This window comes from Nilaparvata lugens, chromosome 2, assembly GCF_014356525.2.
Source record: "Nilaparvata lugens isolate BPH chromosome 2, ASM1435652v1, whole genome shotgun sequence".
In the NCBI taxonomy this organism is placed as follows: domain Eukaryota; kingdom Metazoa; phylum Arthropoda; class Insecta; order Hemiptera; family Delphacidae; genus Nilaparvata; species Nilaparvata lugens.
Genome location: NC_052505.1, coordinates 91,164,555 through 91,189,772, shown reverse-complemented (window position 1 = coordinate 91,189,772; position 25,218 = coordinate 91,164,555). Strand labels below are relative to the sequence as shown.

Below are 25,218 nucleotides of genomic sequence, written 5' to 3'. Positions count from 1 at the left end.
CCTATGTACCCCACCCCCACCAACCAACAAAAATGACACTCCATCCCCCCACCACCCTCAACTATCCAACACCCCCTGCTGACGACATACGGCATACCACTCACACACAAACACACCAACACAAACCGCGAGGGCCAAGAATCGAACCTGTCAAATTGCATTCATTGACACACCGGCACATTATCGCCCACGCACGCACATTCACCATCGCTATCTCTTTCTACACCACCTGTCAACTGCAGTTGTCTTCAACCACAAACACTCTACCAACACACATACACCATATACACACACTGCTCCCACCGCTAAATGGCAGGCTAAACATTGTTCAAGTGAAATCTATTACTTTGTTGTTGAACGTTTCATAATATGGTACAAAGCCTACTAGGCTAAAAAGGAGTTGACACCTGTTATGAGGTTTTATGGAATAGGTTATTGGATGTTAATATATTGAACATGACGGATTTACAAAATGTGAAACTTTGAAAAGAAATATTAATCTACATAATATAATTTTCTAAATCTCACTGATGAATAACATATCAATTTTTCTACGATGTTAATATACCTGTATTGAACATGACAGATTACAAAATGTGAAACTGAAAAGAATATTATTCTACATAATATAATCTTCTAAATCTCACTGATGAATAACATATCAATTTTTCTACGATGTTAATATACCTGTATTGAACATGACAGATTTACAAAATGTGAAACTGAACAAGAATATTATTCTACATAATATAACTTTCTAAATCTCACTGATGAATATCATATCAATTTTTCTACTAGAAGTTCTGTGAACAGTAGACCTCGCGCAGCCTGCTCTACTAATGTCCATCAGAGTGAATTATGTCCTGTCCTGAGATGTCGGCCAGATATTGGTGTGTAAACAACTAATGGCTGTTTGGGTTGTTGTAAGGACAATAATAATTAATATTAATTATATAATGGTGAGGATGATGTTCATGATGATGTAGATGATAGTAGCATTACAATGCTAATAATTTTTTGTAAACAACTATGCTACTACATTAAAAGCTTACCGAGTTGAAAGCAGAGAAAAATCGGGAGAAAATAATATCATAGTTAAAGGATAAGCATAAGTATATTGCTTGTCTCTGATAATATGCTACTTCGAGTTATCAATTGCTTGTTTCATTGCTTGCAATAATTAATAGTCCACACGACAGCTGAATTTTTACCAAGTTAAATTGAGATATTAATATCAGTTACATTGAGATATTATTATTATTATTATCATCATCATTGAGATATTAATAATCCACTCGACAGATGATTTATGTTGAATAATTTATTCTATAGTCTGATTTTTACGGTAATATTGGCGTTCGAAGGAGACTCCTTTTCCTTTTTTATTATCCTTAAAATACAAAATATCCCTATATATACGTCGACGCGAAATTCAAAAAGGAACATACCTGTCAAATTTTATGAAAATCTGTTGCTGCGTTTCGCCGTAAATGCGGAACATAAACATAAAAACATAAAGAGAGAAGCAAAACTGTCGACTTGAATCTCAGACCTCAATTCTCTCGGTTAATAATGAATTTTATGATTTCTACTTGTAATAGGAACTAAAATTTTGCTTGATGAGTAAGTTAAAAAAAAAATTGAATACTGTTAATCAGTTGAATACTTATGCAATCCATACTAAATAAAAAGACTAGTTGTCTTCCAACCACATATTTATTGTGAATCGAGATACCAGTTTTGGTTGTTACACTATTATCAATTGTATTTTTTCTTTAAGGCTACTCTTAAATGTAAATAAAAATTAGAAATCTAAGTACCCTTTTAAAATTGTTCAATCACAACAGTACTAAGTACGTTCAGTACTTGGATTTCCAATTTTCTTTTATACTATTATCAATCTCTGGAAACTGGAACTACAAGTATTTGTACTAACGGACGAGCACTGCTATTGGTGAAAGCTTTGACCTATCAAGGTGAAGCCTCGCTATTGGTCTAGAACTCTCATAAGTCAGTAATTCTCATCCAGTCAAAAACAAAATTTCTTACAGAGAAAACATTTGGATTTCCTTAATAGTTTCCAGTGAGAGCAGTACAACAACAACAACAACAACAACAACAACAGTGGAGGAATATGGATATGCTCAAAATTATCAGGAAACAGCGACACGAGAATCAGTTTTGATTACAGATTCGAACATACATAGTATAGATAGCATGAGATAGAGGCACAGAGTGCCATGTCCAACGACGCACATATGGGACAAATAACGCGTGTATTGCATGACTGGCGCACAATACGGAACAGTGGCAGGACCCTACTGCAAATACAGAGATGAGATCAAAGTGCTTCTGTGCTCCAGGGCGGGCAATAATGCGGAAGTTGCAAGTGCACATTCTACAATCCCATTCAGTTCCGCGTTTATGGCATTACCTTTGCCAAAGTATCCTTTTTCCTCGTGAAGTTGTCAATAAAAGAATACAGGGCAATTTCTGTTCAATTTTTATAGCATCTGGAAAAGCATATCTTGTAACACTCTTGTAAAATCTACGATAAAAAGCTATTGTTGGTTTGATTTCAATCTGGTTACATTTCAAAATTGGTAGATTGAGAAATATACTGATTCTGAAGCAGGATGTCACAAAATTTTCATACAAGAAACATCGCGTTTACTCAAACAATATTCAGTCAATAAAGTCGAGCAAGAGAGGTAGATCTTTACCTCCATATTTTCGTTGTCAAATATGAGAGAATCTAATGGTTTCTCACACAACAAATAAGATAAGTTTACCAAGCACATGGGCTTGAGCGTAATTAAACATTCATATCCTTTCAATTTTTTATTGATGATGCCTACATGGGCTTTTTTGCTTGTGCGTGGGTGATTTGATGATATGTTCAAACGTCCATGCCTACCGGCGGGATTCGAACCCACGAACAGGTAGCAGACTAAAGGGTGAACACTAAATTTGCACACAACAGTGACAGTGAAAATATAATTACCACGAGTTCTGATTGGACTATTTACATTCAGACCGGCCGAGTGAGTAAGAATAATCCCATCCGAATTTGAGGGAATTATATTTTTACTGGTCTCTGTCACTGTTGGCTGGCCGGCTATCAAATTGTTGATAGAGAATTATTACATTCAGAATCTATCGTTTCACATAAAATACAATGATGTAGAATATATGTATGATGCAGAAAAGTTTTGTTATTGTATAACGGTGAAAAATGCCTAAACTTCTTATTAAGCGAGTCCACAGTGAACAAATGTTCGACATACATGTTCGGCAAACATGTTTGTTGAGGAGCTCAGGGACAAACATTTTAAAACGTTTGGACAACCATTGTTTGTCGAACAAAAAATTACTGTTTTTCCAAACATTTTCAGTGTTGACAGCTGGAAAACATAAAACCTGTTCTCCCCATTTACAAATATTTTGTTTGGTGACGCGTCCACACTGGCCCACGGGCAAACATTGTCTGTCAAACATAATAAAATTTACCCAAACTGTTTCAACAAACGTGTTTGTCGAACATTTGGACACTGCTTTAGATATAAGAATAACAATATTATTAGATTCGTTTCCCACAGATCATTTTTAACAATAATCAACAGTAGATATACCGGTAGAGCTATTCTCTACAGAAGGCAGTGGTAAGGCAGAGAATCGGCAACGATGTCCAATCTTTCTCCACTGCCATTATAAAGTGAACCTCACTATAGATATCTTTCTTTACTAGGAAAAGAATTCCTTCATACAAAAAAAAACTGAAGAAAAGAAAAATGTACATTAAAAATATTAGTCTACAATATTAACAGAGCACAATCTAGGAGGGCATATAGAGTGTAATATACTGTTGACAGTGCTGATGGGAGTAGATAGGCGAATGCATGTTATTCAGCTACTCCCCCCCCCCAACACTATCTCAACCTCAGACCTCAACCGAGCACGTTCCAAATATTTTCTTGAATTACTTTGCAGTGGTCTTGCACGCAACGCGTATTCGAAATATTAGTTTAGCGTGAAACGTATATGCTGGCAGGCAGGTAGCATACGGAGGCAGAAAGTTCTTGGCATTTCTGGGGCCATGGCAGAAATGAATTCACGGAGGGAAACTTCCCTCGTGGCATGTCTGAAGAAGAGGGGACTCTGGCCTAATGATATTTCTTCCTCGAAACCCCCTTTCTCATTTTGTTTTCTTGATGCAATCTTGTTGTGGAAAGCTTGCGGTCGATCTCATCACACTATCAGACAACTGTTTGGGAATTCCGCCGCAAAGCGATACTAATGTAACCATCAAAGACGTAGAAAAGCGAAAATTTAAATAATAGATTGTATAAATTAATAAGTCTCAATCACTCATTAAGGGCCGGTTTCCGAGATCGGGATTTAGCCAGGTTCTAGACTTTAAACAGCTGGAGTCAGAAAATTCGATTTCCGTAACGGGGCGTAGACGCAGTCCACGTTTAAATTGAATTTCGAAAAACTAGAAAATTGAACACAAAATAAAATAAAGAGAAAACGGTGTACAGTTTCATCTATTTTGAATTATTTAGGAATGTTTCATTTCTTCAAGGAAAAACGTTCCCAATTATAGAAATGAGAAAATAAAGATCATAAAAACTGCGACTATGCCCCTTTTCGGAAAACAATTTTCTGACTCCAGCTGTTTAAAGTCTAGAACTTAGCTAAATCCCGAGCTCGGAAACCGGCCCTAAGAGTTGAAACCATTGTTTATATAGCATCAATTTCTGGCTAACTTCATTCATGAACATTTTAGAATGGATATTGATTATTTTTATGCTGAGCTTAATGCCCAAATGAGCTTTAGGGTTTGTGCGTGGGTAATGAGACAGATGATAATGAGAGATGAGTGAACCTACAGTTTCAGTTGGGTTCCGAACCACCGGGAAGCAATTTTTCTTATTAATAATAGTCAGAGCGTTTGGCTCAAGTGGTCACCCTTCCAACGGTGGTGAACTTTTATTGACAGAAATAAGGTATTCAACAACATTCGTACTTTCGATTTTATGAATGAGCAAGTTCATTCAATTTATTTGGTTCTAAAAATATTGTGAAACACAAATTTCCTAAAATTTCTAGTATTGATTTTCATTTTCATCATCTGACTTGCACGGTACAGGCATGACTGCCTGTTCCGGTCTTAGAATAGAATAGAAAAAACGTTTATTGAATAATAAGCTACCTTAAGCGAACCTCAAAGAGGCTGCTTGACAAGGAACTATGTACAAAACATGTAAATTGAAATATACATATATCAGTGAACTTTATTTTTACTCAACAGTTAAATTTACTTATCAGTTTATTACACTGTTAGATTTACTCAACAGTTAAAATTATCATGATATTAATCAATTAATCTTTGGCTCAGCTCTCAAAAATCTCGAAAGTGTTATAATATAATTATAGTCAACCTGAACTTACATACAAAAAATAGAACAGAGTGATTACAACAATACAATACAATAATGAGTTACATTATGTTACATCTAAAGTGTAATTATTCAACCAAATCTTTAAATTTCTTTTCAACAGGCACATATTAACAAACTCAGCACAATTATCGGGTAAATCATTGAAAGTTTCAGGCACAATGTAGATTAAGGTGTTTCTGGCTAAATTATTCGAAGTAAATGGTACAACATACCTCTCATTCCTCAAATCATATCGATTAACTTTCATAACTAAATATTTTTTGCTGAAGTAAGTCTTTGAAATAGCCTTTTTAAACTTGGACCGAAAGAGGCAGTCATACCTTTTCCATGAAGATGATGATTAGATTGATTTAAATACGTAATGGATGTAGTATTCACAACCACAAACAAATCACGATTCATAGCGATAAACATAGAATTCATAACATACATCCGATAGAGCCCGAGCACTGATAAAGCACTACAATAAAGGTTTCTTTCGAAAGCAGAAAGAAGTTCATGGCTGATAAAACAGCTTTGAATGTTTGTTGGTACACAGCAGTAGACCTGCTGGGTTGGTGGAGTGAGGAGCTGGGCATAATGCATGGGCAGAAGAAGGTGATGACATACATATATGCGGTGAAGGCAAAAGGCAAAGGCAACCAGCTAGCGAGGCAAAGTAAACGATCAGTCAGATCGCTAACAGTCGTCAAAACCTCATGCAAATGAGAGAAAGAGAAACAAATAGAGATAGAAAGAGTGAATAGATGGGAATAAGGAAGGGATATGGAGTGTGGAGGGAATGGAAAGACAGGAAGAAGGGAAATACGGGAGATGAATGAGAAAAATGGAGAGCTGAAAGAAAGACACGTGTGATTACAAAATGAAGAGAGATAGAGTGAATAGATGGAAGTAAGGAAGGGATATGGAGTGAGGAGAGGAGGGCGGAGGAGGGAATGGAGAGAGAGGAAGAAGGGAAATACGGGAAATACGGGTGATGAGAGGGAAAAATGGAGAGCTGAATGAAAGACACGTATGATTACAAAATGAAGAAGATAGAGTGAATAGATGGGAATAAGAGAGGGATATGGAGTGTGGAGAGGAGGGCGGAGGAGGGAATGGAGAGAGAGGAAGAAGGGAATTCGGGAGATGAGAGAGAAAAATTGAGAGCTAAAAGAAGACATGAGTGATTACAAAATGAAGAGAGATAGAGTGAGTGAAGAAGGGATATGGAGTGTGGAGAGGAGGGCGGAGGAGGGAATGGAGAGAGAGGAAGAAGGGAAATACGGGAGATGAGAGGGAAAAATGGAGAGCTGAAAGAAAGACACGTGTGATTACAAAATGAAGAGAGATAGAGTGAGTGAAGAAGGGATATGGAGTGAGGGGAGGAGAGTGAAAGAGGGAAAGTAGAAAGAGGAAAAAGCGAAATGAGGGAAATACTGGAGATGAGAGAGAAAAATTGAGAGGTAGAACGAAGACACGTGTGATTACTAGTACAGCATTATTTTCACATTCCGGACAGAAAAAACTGAAGATAACACAGAGATCCATGATAGAAAGTGCAGCGGAAAGGGAGAGAGAAAGAAAGAGGTTTCAGAAATGTTATAATAAAAATTTCTATAGAAGAGAAAATCAAATTATTTGAAGTAATTCAACAAATCCTGTCCCGTCAGAACAAAGTTCTACTGTACCGGAAGAGAGGGAGTGATGGAGAGATGAAACAGAACAAGGAAGAAAGGAAGACAGAAGAAGAAAATAAACAGAAGATAATACAGAGAAGAAAAAGAAGAAGAGAGATGATGTAGTGGGAAGGAGAGCGCCATCACATCCAATAGAATGTCGATGACAACCGGGTGTCATCAGTTCAATGAACCATAGGCAAACATGTTGCTAACAAACCGAGAAAGGTAGTAAGGCCTCCACTCCTATACTACAACATCTATCACAACCTAAGACCATATTCAGCACATACAATGAAATGAGTACATATTGTCTAGAACGCTATAGTGAGTTCCACATTATAATGACAGTATTTGATTAACATTGGTGTTGTTATCCTTGTTCGTCATTCGACAAAGCAGTTATCGCTATCCTTCACTAGATCCACGAAGTTGCCAGATAGTTTTTCAACAATGCTGGAATATAATGAATTAACAAAATATTTAATCTCAATTATAGAAATCTATATCTATTCAAAAATATACCTTCTTGACGATGAAAATATAATTTATTATTGACCGAGCGAAGTGAGGTCTAAGATTCTGCCGGTTTGGCATTTCTCTTAATGTTTAAATGTTTGAATGTTTATATGTTTATTTTCATGATATTTGACAGGTATGTTCCTTTTTAATTGCGCGTCGACGTATATACAAGGTTTTTGGAAATTTTGCATTTCAAGGATAATATAAAGGAAAAAGGAGCCTCCTTCATACGCCAATATTAGAGTAAAAATCAGACTATAGAATTATTCATCATAAATCAGCTGACAAGTGATTACACAGATGTGTGGAGAAGCCAGTCTATTGCTGTATTTCCATAAGGTCTATAGTTTTAATCAGGTACTTATGGATGAGAATATTACGTGAGGTCTACTGTTCACAGAACTACTAGTTTTAATAAAGCTTAAACAGTAAATATTACACCGGATCAGCCATCCTCTATAGAAGGCAGTGGCAAGGCAGAAAATTGGCGAAACTATTCTTCTTTCTTTATCTACTACCATTATAACGTAAAATCCACTATACACTGTAACATCTACTACATCCTAAAGGTGTATTTACGTTTGTGTTTAAATTTCCGCAGTCGACGACGGCAAGCATTGTTGACATTCATATTGTCCAAATTTCAAGTGTGCTAAGACAGCATAACTTTTCATTATTTGTGTTTATTATTCAAGAATCAAAACGTTTCTAATAATGGATGGAAATTACTGCGATATTAAAATTATTCAAATGAATTAATTATTACAGATGGAAATTAGTACAAAATTGAAATGGTCAATGATTCCACGATTCAATTTTATGAATTAATTATTATTATTAAACAAAAAACATAAATTACAGCATTTAATTTGGATTTTAGTTTAATAATGATAATAATAATTAGTTTCTAATAATATCAACATATTGTCATTTAAAAGTATAACAAAGTATAAACTCAACTACCCCCATTAAAACATAATTGAATATAATCTTTTAGGTTATTTAGACAAATTGAAATCTATCCAATCTGAGTTTCTCACCCTGTCGTGGTCGACGACGGCATTTACGCACAAACCAAAACCCAGCCTAAGAGCATAAACAGCATATACAATAAAATAAGTACATATAAGTGGATAGGGTCTAGAACGCTGAAACAATGCAGCAAGTCTACTCAGGCAACTGGTGCTTGTATAGACAACACCGATCAATACGTCTGCAAATGGAATACAGGGTGCACGTGAAGAAACGAAATTCACGAGAAAGAAGAAAAATGAGGCGGAAAGGAGAGTATAGAGATTGGAAATAAATTAGGAAACATGGGGGAATGGAATGAAGTTCTAGTGAACATACTAAATGCAAAAGAAAGAAGGAAAATTACCTATAAAGAAGAGTGGAAAGAAATGAAAAACTCAATGCAAGTGAATGCATGAATGGGAATGGAATGCAATGCAAGTGAAGAAACGAAATGCAGGAAAAAGAAGGAGAATGGGGTGAGAAGGAGAGTAGAAAGGGAGGAGATAAATCTGCAAAAGGAATGAAGCTCAAGTGGAGAAACGAAATTCAGGAAAAAGAAGGAGAATGGGATGAGGAGAGTAGTAAGAAAGGAAATAAGTCTGCAAAAGGAATGACGTTCAAGTGAAGAAACGAAATTCAGGAGAAAGAAGGAGAATGGGATGGAAAGGTGAGTAGAAAGAAAGGAAATAAGTCCTCAAAAGGATTGAAGTTCAAGTGAAGAAACGAAATGCAGGAGAAAGAAGGAAAATGAAGAGGAAAGGAGAGTAGAAAGAAAGGAAATACGTTTTAAACTGGAATACGGAGCAAGGTGGAGGGACGGAATTCATAAGAAAGAAAATGAGGTGGAGAGAAGAGAGAGATAAATATGGGAATGGAATACAGTGCAAATGAAGAAACAAAATCCAGGAGGAAGAAGGAAAATGGGGTGAAAAAGAGAGTAGAAAGAAAGGAGCTAAGTCTGCGAATGGATTAGAGTTGTGAAGAAATTAAATTCTTAAGAAAGAAGGAGAAAAAGATGGAAAGGAAAGTAGAAATGAATGAGATAAGTCTGTGAATGGAATACGATGCAAGTGAAGTAACCCAATGCAGAAGAAGGAAGAAAAATTAGGAGTAACGGAGAGTGAAATGTAATGAAATAAGTCCGAGAATGGAATACAGCTCAAGTAAAGAAACGAAATTCAGGAAAAGGAAGGAAAATAAGTTGGAAAGGGCAGTAGAAAGAGAGGAAACAGGTGGGGTTGAGATGGATGGCAAAGAGCAAGGAAGAATAACTGCAATCACCTGCACGAAACCCCGCCCCACCACTTTCTAAGGAAAAACAGCAGCCAATAAGCAACTTGTTCAACCTCGATCAAAAAATGAATCAAAATACAATTTCACTGCAGCATGTGACACATTTTCATTTGTTTCCAACATATGAAAATATATGACATCTATTGTTTTAGATTATTTGTCATTGTTTCGAAGATTTCACTTTGTTTCCAAAATTTGAAAACATCAGTGATATAAAAAGGAAGTTGAGTGATGTATAGCTACCATTCTGAATATTGTATAATATTCATCTGTTGTTACATTCAATAGAGCGGCAGTGAAGTTTGAATTTAATAATCTAGGTTTTTCTGAGAATATGAAAAGTTTATAACACATTTGATGATTGGACAAAGGGCTCGTGGAAGACCCCGGCTACAATATCTGAAGCAAGTTACCAAAAATCTAGGGATCCAGAGCTATATCCAACTGAAAAGTATAGCTCAGGACAGAAAACTATGGAAGGCTGCCTACCAATCAATGATTGAAGCTAAAGAAGAAGATAACAATATTATCAAACGTTGAATATTTTCATTCTTCTGCTTATTTATTCACTTATCCATCAATGACATGCAAACATAACCATAGGATGAAAATTTGAAAATAAAACAGACTTATCTCTTACTACAGGTACTATGTAAATATAGTAATTCTTTATACAAAAATTGCAGCCCTTACTATTTAATTTCCGAATTTTGATTAAAAATTAGTCTAGAAAAGGTTACGTAGGCTAATGAGGATATTATTTATTTATTGGATAGAGTAAACAATGCAGTAGTCGGAAAAGAAAAAACAGGCTATTGCCCAAAACTTTCCCTTTTCAAATTTATACTACAGCCCAAATCAAAATATAGGTTAAGCTACTATCACTCAACAAAATAACAATTCATTCACAATAAATTCAAAAAGCAAACACATCATCAATTACAAATAGATATACTATGAATTGCATTGGAATGATATACTATGTTTGCTACAATATTTGTTAAAATACTATGTACTATTATTCTACACTAACAGGATATAGTTACTATTTTGGACTTTCTGAAGTTTTCTAAAAGAAGAGAAAAAACAAAAATGAGTTTTTCTTGCTGGATTATTTTTTCTCGTGAGATCAGCTGAGGATAACCCACACATGCACTCACTCACTCACTCACTTCCATTACGGTGACAGACGACAAAATTCAAGCTGTTTTTCCAAGGACGTATTTATCCTTTTAATGTCCTTCAGCGAGTTATCCCAGGGTTGAGACCTAGTGCAATCGAATCTTCATATCATAAACCTACTTTGTTAAAAATTTCGTGAGAATCGTTAGAGCCGTTTTTGAGATCCCGTCATATACAGGATATAAACAATAAAAAAAATCTGGTGTGGCGCACTCACACAACTTTCCTTGCCGTTATGAAAATTGATCACTGATTTAGTATCACGCGCATCTCAAGTCTACTTATAAACAAAGATCTGAGCCAGCTGGTGACGACAATAACGCTGGAGACATACGAGGTCGGCCTCTCTTCATAGTGAATCATTTAATAGAATCAACAGTTGCTAACAGTTTGCAATTGGATAATCACATTTTCTCAAATTTCGAGCTTATTTTCAATTTTAGGTGAAAAAGTTACTGAACATTTTTTACTTGTAGAGATTTTCATGCTCAATCTTTTCCACTCGATTTTTTTTGTTTAAATTTTGTCTGAAGCCTAATAATTGGGAATCTAAAATCAAACTTTGCATAGATGGGGCGGAGCTCCTGAAATTTTACAGATATGGGACTTGTGGCAGTTGATAGAGCTTATCGATGACTATTTTAGGTATAACTTAATCAAAATCGTTGAAGCCGTTTTCGAGAGAAAATCGCGAAAAACCCTGTTTTTGAAAACATTTTCGCCATTTTAGCCGCCATCTTGAATGCATTTGACCGAAATTGTTCGTGTTGGATCCTGATAGGGGAAGGACCTTAAGTCCAAATTTCAAGTCATTCCGTTAATTTGGGAGATGAGATATCGTGTACACAGATGCACATACACTCATACACACACACACACACACACATACAGACCAATACCCAAAAACCACTTTTTTGGACTCAGGGGACCTTGAAACGTATAGAAATATAGAAATTGGGGTACCTTAATTTTTTTCTGAAAGCAATACTTTCCTTACCTATGGTAATAGGGCAAGGAAAGTAAAAAACATATAAACAGAAATTGCTCGTTTAATAGTATAGGCTAAATTATTCCTATAACAAGATATTGTAGATAAGTATCAACTATTTACAAAGTCAAAAAATCCACAAAAAACACAAAAAACTTCACAAAATTAATACACTACACATAGTTAAAAACTACCTATTGAGCGTACTATACAGAGTGACTCCCGAAAGGTGTAACACCTAATACCATAGATACTACATGCTATTTGCAGTTATCATTACTTTGGTATTGATATTTTCTCAAAAAGTTTATACTCATTCGAAATCTTATAAAATGGCCAAGTTTCTCCACTATTGAAAATATATTGTTACCGTGAAGAAATCGAGAAACCACTGTTTGAAATTGGGCTATGAACTCGACAAATGTAGTTTTTTCATAAAAATTTCAAAACAGAGAAACAATTTGTGAGAATCTTATTAGAAATTTCTTCCTCTTTCGAACCAAATCCTTAGAATTACATTTTGTCTGATAGTTTTCTAGTTATGGACGTTTTAATGACGGTAAGTTTGTCTATTTCAAAAATATCGAGAAATCTACAGATCTCAAAAACTAAGGTCGATATGAAAAAGTTGTACTGGAAATTTTCTGTTGCAAATTTCATGTAAAATGGTATCTTTTTTCTTTAGGGCTACTTTTGAATATAAATAGAAATCTGAATCTGAGTAGTAGTTATTTAGTCACATGTTTCGGCTATATGCCATTATCAAGACTCGATTTAAAAAGTAATTGAAATAATTTTAAAAAGGGTACTCAGATAGAATTCATTTAGGGTATTCATGTAGAATTTATGGTCTACGGCTGTAACACCTTTCTTGGACATCCTGTATAATACGTTTTACTGAATTATAGGCTATGCATTCAGACAGAAACTATACTAAACATGCAAATTACTGAAGCATATTACCAGGTAGCATATTACGGGAGCTGACTGGTGTATTATATTCAGGGGCTTTCAGTTGTCAACTGTTCCATGCATTGCAAACTATCAAATTATCGCCACAGCTCAACCTAATTAGCAACTCCCAATTAGAGGCTGCAATGCATCCTACATTGGTGGAATGAATTCGCTCCATCTGCATTACTGTTACAGAGCGGAACAAATTCAATTTCCACGATTTCAAGCTAAGTAAACGTTGATGATAGCTGACTTGAATAAATAATGACATTCTGGTGAAATGAGTATTTAAAATTGGGATAAACAGAGCAACGTTTTTAACATGAGTAGATTAGTGACATTGAAGTACATTCAGGGGTCTATCAATTTTATTGTATAGTACATTTTAAAGAATAAAGGATTTTGAATTGAATTGAGAACAATATTTTATTCACGTGTTTCCGAGACTACAGAGTGCTCAACTCATAATAGATGAAAAAGTTTGATTTTACAAAATCTCTTCACTTATATGAGCTACTTAATTCAAATTAATAAAAACAATATAAAAACGTGTAGTACTTGTAGTCATTTTAACTAGACCTATATATAATATTTGGACAATTTGAAATTAAATTAGGAAATTGAAGAAGTATTGGGCACCTGTTTTTACTTTCCTTGCCCTATTACCATAGGTAAGGAAAGTATTGCTTTCCAAAAAAGTTTAAGGTACCCAATTTCATGTTTTCTATACGTTTCATTACTTTCCTTGCCCTATTACCATAGGTAAGGAAAGTATTGCTGTCCAAAAAAATTTAAGGTACCCCAATTTCATGTTTTCTATACGTTTCAAGGTCCCCTGAGTCCAAAAAGATGATTTTTGGGTGTTGGTCTGTGTGTGTGGGTGTGTGTGTGTGTGTGTGTGTGTCTGTCTGTGAACACGATAAATCCATTCCTTATTAACCGATTGACTTGAAATTTTAAACTTAAGGTCCTTATACCACAAGGATCCAACAATAAGAAATTCAATAAAATTCAATTCAAGATGGCGGATAATGACTAAAAAACCATGTTTTTCACGGTTCTCTCAAAAACAGCTCTAACGATTTTCTTCAAATTTATACCCTAGATAGCTATTAATAAGCCCTATCAACTAACATGAGTCTCATTTCTGGGAAAATTGCAGGAGCTCCGTAATATTCCTGAGAAGAATGAATTTTGTTAAATTTCTATCTCGATTTCTCAAAATGACTTGACCGATTTTTTTTTTCAAATTCATACCCTGTATAGTTATATATCAGCTCTATTAACTGGCATGAGTTTCCTCCCTGAGAAATTAACAGGGGGTCCACCCCATCCTTGAGAAATTTACTTTGTAACCTCCTTCTCGTGCGTGAGGTAGGTAGGTAGAGCAGTTTATTCAAAAGAACACATGTCGATATTTTATTTGTAGAACAGCTGTTTTGACAACTTTTAAAAAATCCTCAAATTTCATAATTCAAACAAAGGAAAATGTATTCTGAACACAATCACAATAGTATAATCGTAGTTCTAATTATTTAGTCGCCAATCGGCATAATGTTATTCCCTAAAAATTATCCTCCTTAATGAGGCTTATAGATCAATGAGCAAGGAAAGTTGTGTGAGTGTACCACACCAGATTTTTTCTTTTCCGATCTTTGTATTGTTAACCTAACCTAATAAATAATAATATTTATAGTTATAAGTGCTGATTTTTTACCAAGTTACATTGAGATATTGAACTGCATGCGTTCAATGCATGCGATTTATAATCCACTCGACAGCTGATTTATGATGAATAATTCTATAGTCTGATTTTTTCTGTAATATTGACGTATGAAGGAGGCTCCTTTTCCCTTTTATATTATCCTTGGAATGCAAAATTTCCAAAAACCTTGTATATATGTCGACGCGCAATTTAAAAAGGATTATACCTGTCAAAGTTCATGAAAATCTATTACCGCGTTTCGCCGTAAATGCGCAACATATAAACATTTAAACATCAAGAGAAATGCCAAACCGTCGACTTTAATCTTAAGGTGCGTACAGAGATATACGCGCCGCGAACATGAACAATTCGCTTTTAATCAGCTGACTTTATCTGTATTTTTACAGAAACGGTGAGATACAGATACAAAAAGCTTGGCATCAGCTGATTTAAAGTGAATTGCTCATGTTCGCGGCGCATAAATCTGTACGCACCTTAAGACCTCACTTCGCTCGGTCAATTAATAAGGTTTGATTTTGTATGAGCATTATCTATTCGAGAACAGGTAATTATTTCATCGGCGATTCTCAATGACTGTGTATAACGCAGTTTTTAACAGTTCTTTCTAGAACTATAAGATACACGATTTGACCTGTTCTAACAATCGAATAGCGATTGCACCAATGAGCTGTAGATAAGCTGCTTTGCATTGGTATGAGCAATCTATATCTCAAGGTGGGTTTTCACTTGTGCGGATCCGCGTTCAGCTGTGTATGCGATTAGTCAAAGTAGCCACTTTCCCAAACAATAAATCGAATCTATTTTTATCATATCCATTCATTTTATATCGTATTCAGAATTAAATTTACGTTATATTAAATGGAACAAAGTTAGATATCAGCTGAGTGAATACAAATGGATACAATTTATTGTTTTTTTTCTTTCTCTCTCTCTGTTGTGTGTGTGTGTGTGTGTGTTGTGTGTGTGTGTGTGTGTGTGTGTGTCTGTGAACACATTAACTCCATTCCTAATTAACCGATTGACTTGAAATTTCAAACTTAAGGTCCTTATACCATGAGGATCCAACAATAAGAAATTCAATAAAATTCAATTCAAAATGGCGGATAATGGCTAAAAAACCATGTTTTTCACGGTTATCTCGAAAACGGATCTAACGATTTTCTTTAAATTTATACCCTAGATAGCTATTTATAAGCCCTATCAACTGACATGAGTCTCATTTCTGGGAAAATTTCAGGAGCTCCGTAATATTCCTGAGAAAAATGAATTTTGTTAAATTTCTATCACGATTTTCTCAAAAATGACTTGGCCGATTTTTTTCAAATTCATACCCTGTATAGTTATATATCATAACAGGAAATTAACAGGGGGTCCACCCTATCCTTGAGAAATTTACTTTGAAACCTCCTTCTTGTGCGTGAGGTAGGTAGGTAGAGCAGTTTATTCAAAAGAACACATGTCGATATTTTATTTGTAGAACAGCTGTTTTGACAACTTTTGAGAAATCCTGAAATTTCATAATTCAAACAAAGAAAAAAATGCACTCTGAACACAATCACAATAGTATAATCGTAGTTTTAATTATTTAGCTGCCAATCGGCATAATGTTATTCACTAAATTATCCTCGTTAATGAGGCTTATAGATCAATGAGCAAAGAAAGGTGTGTGAGTGTACCACACCAGATTTTTATGTATGGAATGTTATTTTAATATTGCAATTTTATAATGTACCATGTAGGCTACCGATGCAGGTATCAGCACTTTTTATTTCACTCGATCGATCAGGCAAACAAAAATCATAATGATGCAAATATGGGAAATGAGGTGGAATGTAGAGCTAATGGTGTGATAATCGAAGGAAAAACAAAGCCAAGGGGACCGACCGTCCAACGAGCGCATAAACTCTGTTGTTACAAGAAATAGTCGGGTCAGAGCAGACAAATCTGGTCAACAGGGGAACAATTCATGTGGAAACAGTTAACCAAGCGAGAATTGCCGGGCAAAATGAACTAAGCCATTACAGCACTGGTCAAGTTAGATGCTATGGAAATAATTCACATATTTAGCGGTTAGCCAGCTACTATAGTGAAGTCAATGTTATAATGGCAGTGTTTGATTAATATTAGTGTTGCTATCCTTGTCTATCATTCGGCAAAGCAGATAGCCCTACCCTTTTCCATCATGACTTGCATTCATTTGTACAATAAACATATTTTAGTAAGGATCAAGTTATAATGGCAGTATTTGAATAACATTGATGTTGCTAAACTTGTCAATCATTTGATGCAAAATCGTTGCCAAATCGTTTTTTGGTAATTTAGAAATATAATTAACAAAAAATTATATATTTGAATATTTGAAAAATATTGTTCAAATTTTGAACTTAATCATGAAAATGTATCATTTAATCATTGACATAGTTATTTGTGCAACTAGTGCGCAAAGTGACAGTTTGCTGCACCGAAAGAAACGTTTATGCACGAGCCGTAGGCGAGTGCGGAATAATGGTTTCTTGAGTGCAGCAAACTTTGCGCACATATTTCACATTAAATTTTTCCTACAGTAACCATTGAATATGAAAAGTGGGAAATTATGGGTAAAATTCCCTGGAATCCATCAAATGTTTTTCTGTGTAATTTTATTATTAATAAAAACCTTAATTTATTTAAAATTGAATAATAATTAAATTAATCAAGGCACATAATAAATAGGCAACGCCGTTCTCCACTGCCATTATAACGTGGACCTCACTATACCACAGTCAGTGTTACTAACTTAATTTTGATTTTCCTGCACTGGTGCTCCATATAACCTACCAACTATTTTGCGTTGTCATGCTGCAAATCTGGAGTACGCAAAGTAATACTTTGCGCACTAGAGCGGAAAAGTGATTCTTTTCGGCCTGCAATTAGTGCAGGAATGGTCACTTTTCAAGGTATCTGTAGGAAAATATATTTCCCTTATGAATTAATAATCAATGACTAGTCAATATACACTGATTATTCATAAGCAACTATGTGAAGTATTGTGTCTGATCATGTCTTGTCTTGACTAACTGGTGTGCGCCTAGCCTATTATTTTATCTACCAATGTTATTACATCAGTGTCATTTGCATTGAAAATAAATAATAAATAACAATATCAATATACTCAATCATTCAACTCGGCGAGTAAATACTGCTTAATTCAAATCTTTCACTTCATCTGAAAACTAAAATACATTTGTTTTACTTTATTGAGATGATTGGCCTCACATTTCCACATTCTATAGCTCATCGAAACCGTCTGCAAATATCGTTTCACCCTTCTAAAACTTTTCACCAACTTCAAGAAGTGAAGTTTGTTTAATGAGAGCATGTTCATGAAGTTTAGTGAGTTCTTGGAGCTCGGAGCAGTATGATCTACTGCGCTGCACATAACAACTAAACGAGAAAGTAGATAAAAGCTGATAGTCTCAGAAATTGCGTGGTTGCGTATGCCGCCCGCCGCAGATCTGGCCAGACAAAATTAAGTTTCGTCAAGGAATGCCAACTATCTAGAGGGCACCCTACTTCGAAAAGCAAAACTGGTGTTCCCAAGACAAGAGGAGGAAGAGTATGTGAATATGCTACTTCCAAAGAATCCACATCTCCGTGAATACTGGTGACCTCAATGTCCTACATAAGTTGCATTTTTTTGCATACATGATCATTATGCAAAAAAAAAATGCTTTTGATATCATGATCACGATAGGGTTGTGTGGCAGAAAAGACCTGGAGTCCTAACTCCACCCTAACTAGTAGTTCTGTGAACAGTAGACCTCGCGCAGTTATAAACCGCAGCCACCTCTCATACTGTCCATCAGAGTAAATCCTATCTGTATATGTCGTGTCGGCGAGATATCAGTGCGAAAATGTCTAATGGCTGTTGGGGTTGGTGTATCAAAAATGCTAACATCAAAAGCTAATCTCCTTCAAGACATACTGGCAACAGGACAGCCCGAGTTTAAAGCAGAGAAAGTTCGAGAGACAATATGCGCAACATATAAACATTTAAACATTAAGAGAAATGCCAAACCGTCGACTTGAATCTTAGACCTCACTTCGCTCGGTCAATAAAGGCAAATAATCAATTAATCATTTGTATCTAGTAGATAAGGACTGACCACAAACGAAAGGACGGGCATGTGTGTACACATGTTGAATCATGCATGATTTGTCATCAGCGAGAGGCTCCTAAAATAGAATAAACAATCACTAACAATAAAAAAACAACTGGAAATTTTTAAAACATAATGATTTGACCTCAAATAGAGTGGCGAAGAAGAAATAAACAACAAAAAATCGAAGATACAAAAACCTAACCTAAAAAATTCCGTTCATAGCCTGTCTTGATCTTGCAGTTCTTGAATGATCTAATTTTTTATGGAATCATATTATTTCCATATTGAAAGAAGTATTAGGAATGGATGGCAATAAAATCGTTGATACCACAGTTGCTGAAATAATGAAATTGTAGAAATTGAAATGCAGTTGAAGAGTGAATCTAGATCAACATTGATTTTCTATAGATTGATAGAGTTGATATCAAGTGCAGTGAAATATATTCAACTAATCTTGTTTCTTGAGCAACGCGTGACAAGAAACAAAATAAGGTCTCACAAAATTGTAAATGATTCAACAACAAAGAAGCTCAATTGAGATTCTGAGAGCTGAGAGATTCAAGCTGAGAGAATCACAGCTAATCACAAATAAAAACAGGAGGAACCCTTCAAAATCCATCCTATCATATCTAAAATCCAATACAAATTTACAATACAATACCTATAATACGGTAGAGGACACACCTCGAATACAAGAATAAAATTGAAGCCGTCGTAAAATACTTCTTGAAAAATGAATGATACAGAAGTACTATCAAAATGGTAGGGTTCTAATTTTTTTTTTCATAAAAAGCCATAAAACTTTTCCAAATTCCGTAATGAGTGCAGTAGAAGACCTTTCTAGCGGCAGTAAAAAGTGTGTAAGATTTGAAAGGAATCTTAAGAAACCGTAAACAAGAAGGCATTTCGTGTGGAATGTTCTAGACGCTCACGGAAATCGTGGCTCAGCTTTTTACGGCCACAACAAGCAACGGATCAGCGCTTACTATCGGTCGCAAACTTCTACCACATTACTTTTACCACCACTTTACTGTTTTTTCATCGACCTGTCATGAGGTGAGCTGCAGCTCTGATTCAAACTACATTCGCCCCAGTAAAGGCGACAACAAATTGTAGAATACATCAATTTTCCTCTATAAAAGAAGCAGAATTATTCGTGTAGGAGATTATGCGGTATGAATCTTATCGAATTAAATCAGATACATAAATATTCAAAATCTGTTAAGCTCTCTATTTTTTAATGCGTTTTGTATTTAATTAAGGATTATATTTTCAAGGTTGCGTTTGTCTATTATATTTATTCTACATATTTCTCTTCAAAATTAAGTTTTCTACAAGTTCTGTGAAAAAATATTTTGTGTTTATTGTACATTTAACATTGTAAATCTGCTTCAAACCTTAAAGGAACTTGTTTTTCGGAACCAAGTTTCGCGTATTTCGTCACATATCTCAAAATGCTGTAACTACAGGTATTTTATTTTATTTTATTCAATTCTTCACGTAAAAATCACAAAAGCAGAGCTAGGCTCTAGTGATGTGTGAAATGTCATTTAATTATTCAAATGGGAAAAAGAAAGAGAAAAAAAAACCTGAATGTGGATCAGTTATAACCCACTGTCATACCCCAACCCAAGGCAAACCAACTATTACATAAATAGAACACTAGCAGTGACCATACTATATTGGCAAATCATGTAGAGGCTATCTTCTCAAAAAATTCCTCAACTTTATAGGGACACATACCTATGAGAATGGTTTTTAATTTTTTCTTAAATAAACCAGGAGTAGCACTTTCCTTGACTATCTGTGGTAGGACATTGTAAACCTTGATGCCCATGTAATAAGGGCCCTTCTCCAAGAGAGTCAGCCTGTGCTCTGGATACCTGAGTCCCCTGAATCGCGTGTTATATAAATGCGCAACTTGTCTCTCCTGGAAACGGTCCTTATTTCTAAAAACAAATAGAGCTAACTCTAAGACATAAACTGCCGGGGCTGTAAGGAGGGAGTGTTCTCTAAATATGGGTCTGCAAGAACACCTGTCTGTCAGGCCGAATATTCGCCTCAAAGCTTTTTTTTGAGTCCTGAAAATAGATTCAAATTCTGTTGTTCTGCCCAAAAAATGATACCAAAGCGTAGATGGGATGCAAAATACGCATGATACACAATTAAGGCTGTACTTGTACCTGCAACCCTGGAGATCACACCCACCGCAAATGTTGCTCTACTCAGCTTCCTCAACAGTTCAGAAGAGTGAGACTTCCACTTCATATCACTATCCAAGAACAATCCCAGAAAAGTGGTTCCATCAGAGGGCTTCAAGGTGGTATCTGAGTCTAGTTTAACATGAAACGTTCCCTGGGCATTTCGAGCATGAAAAGGCACCAATTTGGTTTTACTAGGGTTCAATGACAAACCATTATAGTTGAACCACTCATTAAGCTCATTCAAACAAGTTTTTGCTCCCTCAATCAAAGAATCAACATTTCCACCCTTAATGAGAGCTGTTGTATCATCAGCAAATAGAGTTAGATCATAATTAACAAACTTTGAGATATCATTTACATATACCAGATAGAGCAATGGTCCCAAAATAGATCCCTGTGGAATACCCCGATTCATTGCCAACCAAGTAGAGTTGAAAACCATTCCATCAGCAACAACTGAAACCCTATGGTATCTACCCCGCAAGAATGATTGCAGCCACAAAAATTCAACTCCCCTCACACCATAGTGCCACAACTTGGACAAAAGCAGGTCATGATCCACGCAATCATAGGCCTTGGACAGATCGCAAAAGATACCAAGTACCTTCTGCGATCCATCCAAAGCACTAAGAGCCTCCTTATTCAGTCCAAAAACAGCATTGTCAATACCTCTACCCCTCCTGAATCCAAACTGGGAATCACAGAAAAGATTATTTCTCTCAAAATAGGAATTCAACTGAATATGAACTGCTCTCTCAAATATTTTTGAAAATACCGTTCCCAGAGAAATTGGCCTGAAGTTTGACATTTCCTGTGAATCACCCTTCTTATACAGTGGCTTTATGGATGAGAATTTTAGTAAATCTGGGAATTCCCCCCTTCCAAACGACAAATTGATAACATGTGAGAGAGGTTTTGAAATAAGCTGAGCAGTTCGTTTCAAAATAAATGTTGGAATTTCATCCCACCCTGATGATCTGCTATTTTTTAAACCATTGATAATATTGAGTACCTCATCACATGTTATTTCTTTGAAATGGAAAGCTGATTTAGGCTTATTATGGGGAGCATCAAAGGTCCTCTCATATCTCCTTCCACCAGCCGAATTCCTTGAAGATAAGTTTATATATCCTTCAGCAACTGTATTAAAATACTTATTGAAGTATCTATTGAAGTATATTAGTAGTATATAAGTATATTGAAGGTCTGGAAACGGTTTTATCCAATTTTTCCACAACGTGCATTCACCGTGAAGGCTTATTACCAAACGCGTAGTTAGGAAGCTGCGAGAGAAGGACGTCCCCTTGCCGACGTAATTTTCAAGAAATGAACAATATTGTAAATTAAATTATAATGCTTTTCTATGTAGATTACGGTGATAAGAATAAGAGTTTTTTTAATAAGTTCATCGACAGTTATTTCAAAATCGCCTGATTCACTGCCGGACCCTGTATAATAAAGGAAAGAATTGGCTCAAACACGTACGGGATAGGAAATTCAAGAATTACACATTATCACGTCTGATCTACTGGTCTGATTAACTTGAAATTTTGCACATTGATTCTTAATTTACCGAGGATGATTATAGGCCTATTTAAAATTCTACAAGATTTCAGTAGGTAAAGTTTTCAGTTTGCCAAGTTTTAAAATAGACCCTTGCAGAGCACGGTTTACATAAAATAACGAGCATTTGACAGGTTTTACCATGAACCATGGAAAAAAGAGTACTGGAGTGAGGAGTTTTTCTAAACAAATATTAATAGTGGTAATGACAGTATCAGTGTACAGTATTTTCTTTCTATTTTGAAGAAATACCTCAACCTTTCCTCCCACACAATCAAATTAGCAAACAAACTTAATTAAACCTAGAAATGAAAGCTAGTTACCAGTTTCATATCCACCAACTGATACAGCAGTTAAGTCCCAAAGTAAGCAAGAATCCTAATTGAATACATCTGTTCAGCATCGTTTGTAGCCTAGGATTGATATGCCCAACTACTGAGCAGGAGGCATTTGGTTCCTCTAGGGGTTTGCAGCTCGAAAGGTAAACATTAGTTTCTCCATATTTAATCCGTCGATTATGTAAGGAAGGTACGGATTCTGTTTAGAGTGATGAAACGGGATTCCGGCAAAAGCTATGCCGCGGATGTGTAGCACAAAACTAAAGCCAGGGATTAATAACTTAGATTGGCTAGTACCTACGGCATCAAACATCCTCTTCCCTCTCTCTCTCTCAGGTCATTAACAACTGAGAAGCCCCGTTGTATGCAGCAGGCCTAATCGATTTCCACTGCTACATCTTCTCATCCCTGTGAAATATCATGTGCTCATTCACAAAAGCCACCGGTGATGTGTACCCTCAATTTAGTTCTGTCCACAGTCGAAATAGACTCATTAATCTGTTTGAAGTTTATGCTGTTACGTTTCAAACGCACTACTAATAGATTTGATAGGTGTTTTTCAACAGTACTACAGAAGCTTTGATTCAACAATAATTCATTCGTGTAGGCTTGAAAAAACTACGCTTGTTGGATTGTATAGTAGCACATTACTCGAGAGAATATTTATAATCTCAAGGTGAATAATCACTGTAACTGGCTGATCTCCCTCCATTTCTCTGCATTGCATATTCCTCAAAGTCTGAAGTGAATTTGCACGGACTATAATATAAAGGTGCGTACAGATTTACGCGCCGCGAACATGAGCAATTCACTTTTAATCAGCTGATTATATCTGTATTTTTACAGAAACGGTAAGATACAGATATAAAAAGCTTGGCATCAGCTGATTAAAAGTGAATTGCTCATGTTCGCGGCGCGTAAATATGTACGCACCTTAAGATTATAGTCCGTGCAAATTCACTTCAGACTTTGAGGAATATGCAGCGCAGATAAATGGAGGGAGATCAGCCAATTACAGTGATTAATAGAGTAATAGGTGGAAGCGAAGTTGCCAATTTGTCAGGCGTCTGACCGCTTTCAGACAGGTAACTTGGAATTGTGTAGCATGAGCACATGAACAGTCACTAGAAGTTGGAGATCGCTGAGCGCATGAAAACGGCAACATCGCGCCTCTGTATCCCTCCCGCTGTATGCTTTCTCTTCTGCACATGTCCATCCCAAGTCGGAAGTAAATTTGAACGGACTATAGTTTCATTTAGCATTGGAATCTTGGCCTCATTTGCACGAGAGCCTGTTCAAGTGTAATCGTGATCAAATGCCTTGACAACCCTTCTTTCCGAAAAAGCCTTCTCTGATTGGTTCTTGTGGCATTTAATCATGATTGAAATCAAACAACCCATTTTGTAAAGGCTAGACGCACACCAGTTAGTCAAGACAAGACAAGACATGATCAGACACGTTTAGTCACAATACTTCACATAGTTGCCTATGACTACATGTATAATTGCAATGAGTAATCATTGTGAGTTGCGTCATAAGCAACAATGTGAAGTATTGTGACTAAACGTGTCTGATCATGTCTTGTCTTGACTAACCGGTGTGCCCCCAGCCTAAGACTTGATAAATGTAGGCTTGGTCAAGTAATTGAAGAATTTGACAGATCTTAGAAGCATGGTAAAATGGTAAATGGGAAAAATAATAATAGTATCGAATGACCTGGCTGATTCAGGTCTGGTGTCAGAGTTTTCAGGTAGCGCCTGATCAATTTCTCAGTGGCCTCACATGACCTAACGACTGTTATTACGCAGCCGGGACCGACGGCTGAATGAGAATTGAACGATAATTGTTTATTAATTTCAAGTGATTCTTGTTCTCTATCCAGAGCTCTTTATTCACCATATCATATTTGATTTTTTTTTTTGGATCAACAATGAATCGAAATTTGTAATGAAATGAGATAATAAAGATGAGGTTTGAATTAATAAGGAAAGCTACAATGTAGATACACCGTATTATTGGCCTAGTTGGTTTCACCCATAGGAATTTTCTGAGATTTCCTACCTTGAGATTTCTCCATAGGAATTATTTCATGCTCACTTTCTGAGGAAAAATACGAAAAACACATTTATAGTTGAACTGTGCTTAAAACAGTGTTTTTGTCATACTTAC

The 25,218-nt window shown here is 35.7% G+C and overlaps 1 protein-coding gene across 1 annotated transcript in view; it reads left to right on the top strand.

The window, feature by feature from the left end:
* Nucleotides 1-20,060, top strand: part of LOC120349720 — a 68,791-nt gene extending 48,731 nt beyond the window's left edge. Inside the window, exon 15 of the mRNA XM_039420255.1 lies at nt 19,869-20,060. Coding sequence (XP_039276189.1) covers nt 19,869-20,060 — 192 coding nt within the window. The remainder of the gene's footprint in view (nt 1-19,868) is intronic.
* The last annotated feature ends 5,158 nt before the right edge of the window (nt 20,061-25,218 follow it).